Source organism: Sinocyclocheilus anshuiensis, unplaced genomic scaffold, assembly GCF_001515605.1.
Source record: "Sinocyclocheilus anshuiensis isolate Anshui unplaced genomic scaffold, SAMN03320099.WGS_v1.1 scaffold962, whole genome shotgun sequence".
Classification (NCBI taxonomy): domain Eukaryota; kingdom Metazoa; phylum Chordata; class Actinopteri; order Cypriniformes; family Cyprinidae; genus Sinocyclocheilus; species Sinocyclocheilus anshuiensis.
The window spans coordinates 360,898-368,964 of record NW_015537985.1 but is presented as its reverse complement, the minus strand read 5'-3'; the positions used below and the strand labels follow the sequence as shown (position 1 = coordinate 368,964).

General features: G+C 37.4%; 2 protein-coding genes and 1 long non-coding RNA gene across 5 annotated transcripts in view; 1 reads left to right on the top strand and 2 right to left on the bottom strand.

Moving 5' to 3' along the window:
• The window catches only part of LOC107674189 (uncharacterized), a 9,222-nt gene extending 7,368 nt beyond the window's left edge, over positions 1-1,854 (bottom strand). The window contains exon 1 of the long non-coding RNA XR_001632489.1: positions 1,745-1,854. This is a non-coding gene — a long non-coding RNA (uncharacterized LOC107674189). The remainder of the gene's footprint in view (positions 1-1,744) is intronic.
• The window catches only part of LOC107674166 (uncharacterized), a 12,459-nt gene extending 8,072 nt beyond the window's left edge, over positions 1-4,387 (top strand). For 2 of the 3 annotated variants that reach the window (XM_016468071.1, XM_016468080.1), the window contains exons 16-22: positions 1-36; positions 127-245; positions 328-441; positions 535-598; positions 891-984; positions 1,243-1,411; positions 4,080-4,387. The exon at positions 1-36 is cut by the window's left edge and continues 2 nt beyond it. In XM_016468071.1, the coding sequence (XP_016323557.1) occupies positions 1-36; positions 127-245; positions 328-441; positions 535-598; positions 891-984; positions 1,243-1,411; positions 4,080-4,250 (767 nt within the window). In that variant the 3' untranslated portion in view covers positions 4,251-4,387. The remainder of the gene's footprint in view (positions 37-126; positions 246-327; positions 442-534; positions 599-890; positions 985-1,242; positions 1,412-4,079) is intronic. The other variant, XM_016468083.1, reaches the window with a different exon arrangement.
• Positions 4,388-6,078: 1,691 nt separating this feature from the next.
• The window catches only part of LOC107674158 (inositol monophosphatase 1-like), a 5,418-nt gene continuing 3,429 nt past the window's right edge, over positions 6,079-8,067 (bottom strand). Inside the window, exons 6-9 of the mRNA XM_016468060.1 lie at positions 7,402-7,510; positions 7,196-7,304; positions 6,878-7,029; positions 6,079-6,380 (exon numbers count right to left, since the gene is read on the bottom strand). Coding sequence (XP_016323546.1) covers positions 6,250-6,380; positions 6,878-7,029; positions 7,196-7,304; positions 7,402-7,510 — 501 coding nt within the window. The 3' untranslated portion in view covers positions 6,079-6,249. The remainder of the gene's footprint in view (positions 6,381-6,877; positions 7,030-7,195; positions 7,305-7,401; positions 7,511-8,067) is intronic.

Here is an 8,067-nt window from a genome sequence, read left to right as displayed (position 1 = left end):
CAAGGCTGGAGCAGCTCCTCAGCAGGAACAAAATAGGTCAAACAAAAAACTCTCACTGAAGCTTCTTGGTTCAAAGTGACTTTTTGGAACTTTCCCAGGTTGTAACGTTCTCCTTGCCCCTTTCAGACTGTCCAAAATGCAAATTTCGCTTCTTCCTGGCCAGAGGAGGCTGTTTGCATTTCAAATGCACTCAGTGCCAGCACGAATTCTGCGGAGGCTGCAGTCAGCCATTTAAACAAGGCTCTGTAAGTTTAGTTCTCTCAGCAGTCGTCATTATAGTTACCACAGAGCTCTGTGTCAATTAATGAGCATCTGTTGTCCTTGCAGGCCTGTACTTTTTCTACTGAGTGCGGAGCTAAGGGGTTACATGCTCATCACCCTCGAAACTGTCTATATCATCTGAGAGACTGGAGTGTTCCAAGACTACGGACCCTGCTGCAGGTTATACATGTCTTTACTGTGATCTAGCATAAACTAGAAGCCACTACCCTGCCATGGTTATACTGGCTAAACTACTTTTATTTATCTTTTCAGGTCTATGGGGTATCACATCCCCTCATGTTCAGCCCCAAAAATATAGCAGGGAGACACTCTAAAGGTACATCATTTGGTTTGAGATATGCCTACATGTGAATATTGTATGTTCAGATTGATGATGCACCAGAATTTTGGCACCTGAAAATTTGTCCAAAGCAGCAATTTTTAGTTTCGGTTTGGAGCACTGAAATCATTGGCAGAAACAGTGATGTTTAATTAGCGTTTCTCTGATAGCGTTTTGACTGTGTTCAATTTTGGTGTTTCGGCAACAAAATCAATTTAGTTGCATCACTAGTTTAGATGTGTCAAAGTACCCTTGAAATATAGTACATGTTCAAATGTGTCCCTTGTAGGTATTTGTGGTGTAATGGAGTTCCAAGAATCAGGAGCTGTGAAGGAGGAGCCATGTGGACGAACAGCTCTCCCAGAGTACAGTGGTTACTGCACGTAAGGAACACTTGCTCTGATAATTCTTTATCATTCATCGAGGTCTGACTTTCCCGGAGAAGTGTCACCTCTCTCTGCGTCTGTTCTGTGCAGTGAGCGGCAGAGAAGCACAGCAGCCGACCTTAGCGCAGCGTTTCCTAGCACCTGTTAAAAATACCGTGATATACATTTTTGGTCATACCGCCCAGCACTAATTCATGTTGTTCCATATATACAACAAACTCAAGAGATTTTCTCAAATGTTATGCTTACTTTTAGGGTACATTATAAAGAGTGTCTGGTGGAGTTAATAAACAACAATGCACTGGACCCTGTGGTACTGTTAGATGGTGCAGAGTTGAAGGCAGAAATGGACCGCTGGAAAGTGCCAGTCCCAGAAAAACAACCTTTAGAACCAGATCAAAGGTACGAGGACAGACTTCGGCAGGTTAGTGCATACTGACATCAAATCATTCATGTTACTATGTAGAATAAAGCATAATTTGTGCACTTAATAGTTAAACTGACATATCAGGTCATTTGAGATAATTACATTCACATTTTTGCAGTTTATTTATTAAGGGAGTGAACTAATTGAAAATTATAATGCCATAGAATGAAAATTTTTGTGGTTTTCATTGCTCCACCGTAAAGGTGCATTCATTCTGCTGTTGTCCTACTTTAATTACTGACAACTACTTCCACAACGCTGCACTGCCATCTATCAACGTGGATCGGCATGAGTTTTGTGTACATTACACTGGTACTGGTTTTATAGAACGTTCTCAGGGATTAAAGTTCTCCGTCGCTACGACGGATTTCCGTTAATTGCAGCGAGTCTACGGCGGATTTCCATCAATTGGAAAAAATGAGGGGAAAAGAAACATTTAGCGCATTGTTGTTGTTGTTGTTCTGCCCAAAAATCATCCCCGCCACGGCTGCAGCTTCTCAGTGACAACATAGTGATGCCGCTCGCATTATTCACTGTCGGGTTATTAGCAGAGAACACAGAGCAGAACTTGAATTTCGGTGCGGGATTGCGGCTATTAATAACAATTCTACTCATTCCCGCAGGTTCTGCGCTTATAACACGATGACAGAAGACGGAACGTATCATTTCATTTGCACGTGCTTTTGAGTCTTGAGAACTCACTCGTGCGCTCTCATTTTCTGTGCGCCCACAGATCGCGATAAGGAGAGTGACAACTTTTAATAGTTATTAAGGGAGTTTGCAAATGGAATATTGATTTAATACAACAGTTCAATAAACAAGTACTGCCTGATTTTGCTTTATTTCTTCAACGAAAATAGTTCAAGCCGCTGCACATCTCTAAAAGCAAACACAGCTGAGTTTCATTCATTCAATGAAAGTGCGTTTTTGAACGAATCTAGTGAGTCAGTGATTCATGATTACCCATTCATAAAGACAGTCTCTTGCTTCATTCCTGAATGAATCAGCCGTTCGAACTAATGAATTGAATGAATTTAATCTCCACATTAATGTATGAATTTAATTGCACTCATGCCACCTCTGAGCCTCATTAAACGTCTGAAAATGTCTGAAAAAAAGCCACTTTTGTGTTCTTCTGTGCCACCTCTGAAGTACAAATTATTTTTTATTAATACTAATTTCATATGATTGGTCATTTATTTGTCTTATTCTACTTCTTATTATATTGTTTTAAATAGAAATTTTAAAAAGCTTATAAACATACATTTTTGAATTTGACAGATGAAAATAATGCCATTACAAAGGTAAAAAGAAAATACCCCTGTGAGTCACTTTAAGGAGTCAAATGTCACCTCATATTAGAAAGGATCATTTTTGATCAGAATTTGATTATTGATCAGAAGGTGCTCCTACATTTTTTAAATTAGGAGGACAAGAGCTCCTAAAAAGAAAAGTAAGCATAGAGCCATGTGTAACAGTATATTAGATCCGTGCATGAGGTCTTAAAGAGACAGCAGCCTAAATAAACCTCCTTCTGCCTTTCATTATACAGTGAAGACTAACCAGTGTTATTTTACAGTAGAATAGATTATAGTTAGACCTAACTGAAAAAAATTAATGTACTGTTAATTGAATTTGTATCTTGTTATTGTTTGTGCTATTGATTGTCATTCATTTATTTGTTCTTATTTTATTATTTACTATTTATTTTTTTTGTTAAAATAAATTCAATTCTAAGTGCACCTGATTCTTGGGTGCAGAGGGGAGGAGAAGTGGTCCATGAGAAATAGTCCTGCCACCACAGCTGGAAAAAAATCCTAGGAAACACTGCATACACTTTAAATAAATTGAAAAATGCCATTACAAAGGTAAAAAGAAAATGCCCCTGTAAATACCTTTGAGTCAAATGTCACTTCATATTAGGAAGGCAAATTTTTTATCAGATTTTTTTATTATTGATCAGAAGGTGCTCCTAAATTTTTTAAACTAGGAGGACAATCGCTCCTAATTACAAGAAAAAACTGCTCTTAAACTGGGTGTGACAGGTATGGCTGTGGAATGGTGTTTGGCTGAGGAAAATTTTCAAAAAAAATTTTTTGCTTTAACCCCTGCGTTCTACACAATAATTACTTACCTGTCCAGCACAAAAAAACAACTTTGGCATCACTACTTTTTCATCAGATCTTTTCAACTTGTGTATGCCGTACCAATTTTTAAACTTTTTTTTTTTTTTTTTGTGGCTTCAAAACTTTTTTACCGCTGCAGAAGTACCAATTATTCCGTTGTCTCCACTGATAAAGCACAATAATAAATGTGTTTGTTTTTCTAATTTATGCTCTTCGCATCACCAAACAACACTGCGCTACAAGTGAAAAACTACAGGTTACATAATTTCAACATGGTGAAATAACAGGAGGGCGAGAACCGCACCTTTAAGATGATTACACATTTTAATTTGAAACACTTAATACATTTATAATTATTTTAAGAATTAAAATTGTATTATTTGTTATTCTACCTAACAGTATTTGTTTGCAAAGTCTTAGAATCAATCAAATCAATACAATCATAAATACATAAAAGCTCACACTGTGATATTGCAATTATGTGTATGACAATTAAATTGTAACTGCCCTTTTTCAAATAAAGTGTTGCATCCTTTTAGATCTTAAAAGAGAGGGTTAGTCTGACCAGCGGTGCGGCTCCTGGATTAAAGGCAGCTGCTCCTCCCACACCGTCCCCCTCTTCTCCTCCTGCGGCTGGAGCTCCGTGGTACTCCATCTTGAGCCGGGCCGTTTCTGAGGACTCCCAGCAACTACTGCTGCTGACTGATTGAAGAGCATATCAGAGCACATGGACTTTATATGCAATTCTGCTGTCACTATTAACATTAACGGAGTGACAACTCTGGGTCCAGCGAAATTGTTTTTTCAATAGGCTACATTATTATAAAAAAAGAAAGTGTTTCTTACCCATTAAAGGGGTCATATGATGCTGCTAAAAAGAACATTATTTGGTGTAATGAAATGTGTTTATGGTTCAAAAAATGATTTTTACAAAGCTCATCGGTCTGAAAAGTGAGGTGTGCTCTGATTGGCCAGCTATCCAGTGTGTTGTGATTGGCCGAATACCTCAATAGTTTCGCTTTCACAACGAATCACACAGTGCCTTCACGACATGGCGGCAGCGGCAACAACAATACTACAGCGAGAATAAAAGTTACGCCGCCTTTCTTTGCATGAACATTTGGGCGGCGTTATGCAAATCTTCCCACATTGTGACATAGACATGTGGGGGCGTGTTAGAACGAGCCGTTTTAGGTAGGTGTGGTTGACTTCACTTTTTTAAAGAATATCTCTTTGAGATTTGAGACTTTAGTCTTTGCAACTTTACAGATCTTATTTATGCACCAAGAGCTTGTAACACTCCCAAGAGAAAGGAAAAATTTTAATCGCATCATATGACCCCTTTAATGTAATGCCAGAGGGAAATTATGCTTAAGAATGAGCAGAGCAACCGGCAATGATGCAAGACTTTTATCCATTTTTACAATATGATCACTGAAGTTTCTGTATCATGCGTAATATAGCCACTACACATAAGCTTACTTCTGTTAAAGCTTGTGGCTTTCAAAACTACTCAAGTTCTCTAATTGTTGGCAGTGAGGATCTACTCGAACTTGTTCTAACTGTTTTATATTAATTGTGTATTAAATCAGCTTTATACAGTATATGCATTATACTGAGAACAAGTTTGCACTTTTGGCCCTTGTGAAGTGGGTATTAGCATGATCCATAAGAGGTGTGAGAGAGGATATGTGTTGCTGATATGATTATCTTACTGTGTGAATAACTGCGAATATAAAACATTTATTGTCTAATTTCTTTGTTTACAAAAGAGCAAACCAGTTAAAACCAAGCCTGTCAAGTTTTTGTGTGTATTTTCAGCCGCCAGGAATATTTGTGCTTTTGTTTTGTATTTCAAGTTATTTGGCTGAGCATTGTTTCAACTGAGCTGGCATTAGGACTCTTTTAAAGTATCCCTGCCTGTCTGTGTTTAGGCGCTCCAGACAGCAGCTCTTTCTGCAGGTTAAATCTTTATGCTAAGGTGATTCATTTACTTAACTGATTAATTCAAGAACGACTGTGTGGGTGCTCGAAATTTAGTGTTGCCAATAAAGCAACCTTTGTTCCTAAAAAGTGTCTAGCAACAAACTTAGCGACTTCTTGGACAAACCTTATCTAGTGTCAGAGACTCACCTGTACTGCCCAACGACCATGTTTTATAACCTAAGTGATAATTTTACAAATATAGCCTAGATCACAGCATTAGCATTGTCTTTATCTGATGTGTATGGTGATTTTTTTTTCAGACGACGTCTCACTTCGAAATCAGGATTTTAGTGCAGAGCAGCAGCTTGGAAGTGACAGCTGGTTTATTGGGAATTTGGCTGTATTAAAATACAGTAGGATATGTTAGCAAAGGAGAGAAGCAGAAACCTTACTTCCTTCGGCGGAGTAAAAATGGACAAATATTGTGTCTCAGAGGTAAGTTACTCATTATTAACTTATTGTTTTTGAACTTTTGTATGTTACTAATAAAAAACCTTACAGTTGAATGACAATTAACATTGACTTTCAGTAGCTCAACGCGGGAAAATGTAATTTACCGTTTGCACATAGCTTTAAACATTACTATAATACATTTTTCAATATCGGGAGACAAAAATCATTTACACAATATAAAAGATGGCAGAGAAATTAAACATTGATACATTATTTCAAATGTAATGTACCAGACTTCTATAGCACAGGGGCTTTTCTTTAAAACAAGGTTTATTTGATAGGGTCTACGGGTTCATCATCTCTAACAGCTGGAAATGCCTCAATCTCTTTAATGATTCTTTCTGCAATTATGTTGTTATTAGCTGCCAAAACTCTTCTAGACATCAGATCCATCGGTCCACCTGAGGACATTTTTTAAAGGAAAAAAATAAAAAGTTAATACACAACAATCATATTCAAATTCAATAAAATTAAAAGTAATTTCTTAAATATTACACATATTTTGGAAAAACAAATCACTGACAAAATTTGAGAAATTATATTGGTATAATAGTGTTATTATTAACTAAAACTGAAATTATTAAAAATTGTCATTTGAAATAAATCTGAAACAAAATAAAAAATAAATATTAGTTGAAGAAACTTAAAAAGTTATAAATGTTGCCTTGGCACTAACTAACATAAAATAAGTTTAAAGTGAAGTACTAAAATTACTGAAATTAAAATAAATAAAAGCTAAAAATAATATTTAAAAAATAATAAAAATGACAGAAGCACATAACAACATTACTAAAACCTAAATTTAAAATTAAAACTCAAATATATAAAAATAAAAGCTGACTAATACTAAAATAACACTCGTTAAAATGATGTAACAACTTCCAAGAGCTCTCTTTACCTTCGACATCCATGAGAACTCCTCCTGCTTCTGAGACTATGACTGCTGCAGCTGCCACATCCCAACAGTGGATCCCAATCTCATAATAGGCCTCGACACAACCAGATGCTACCAAGCACATGTTAATGGCAGCAGATCCAACACCACGTATTCTTAAAAAAAAATTACATTTATATTCAAGAGATATTTGTTAATGCACATTACAGTATAATTGTCAAGTACAAGTTGATAGACAATTGATTATCTGGTGTTAGATAATATTACATTTAAGGGCAAATCTGTTCCAGTAAGGCTGTGTGGAAGAAACCTGGCACATACCCGTGAACTGGCAGGCATAAGATTTTCCTCATGTTAGAGAAAATCTTGTCAACAGCATCAGGATCTCTATTAGAGCCAAACTCTGTAGCGATGATTGACTGGTTAATCTCTGTTAATGATATGGAAACAATTAGAGAGAATTAAGATGACTGCCAACAGACAAACACGGAATGCATCTGGATCAACATTCTCAGAAGAACGGTTACCTTTTTGGTTCGACACTTGCAGCGGCTGTCCGTTGCAAAATGCACCCTTCCCTTTTTGAGCCGTGTACATCTTGTCTTCTATGCAACTATAAACCACACCAAACTCTAACTGCAACAGAAGAATGATGAGTCTGACAGACGCTCTCGGCTTTCACCGTGGACGAAGTGGAGTCCAGCCCGGGGTCGTCACATGTGGTTGCCCCAAGCCCTCCGGACGCTCCTTCGTCAAATCCGCCGGCCGCCGCTCACTCTAGGCATCCGTGTGTGACGCTGTGTTTCGTTGTGAAAGCGAAACTACTTTGTTTGGCCTTCCAAAAGAGGACACGACTAGAAATCAGTGGTTAAGTTGTATTTACAACACTGTTCCAGAACAGTTTAACCCAAATATTCAGATGTGTGCAGCACATTTTATGGAGGACTGTTTCCTGATCCTGGTAGAGTAGACTACAATGCCGGCTGTTCTGACTCACAGACTGTAAGTACGTTTTTTATTTTTAAAGAATTTGCCACTGACGATTCAAATGCGAGTTTTGAGCAGTGTAGAGTAGCGCTTGTTGTTTGTCATTTCTCCGATTACAAATGCAGACATGGTTTTATGTTTAAGCGGCGCCATGCAATGCGTAAAAAGACCGTATAAGTCATTATAATCCGTAATTATGTCCCCAC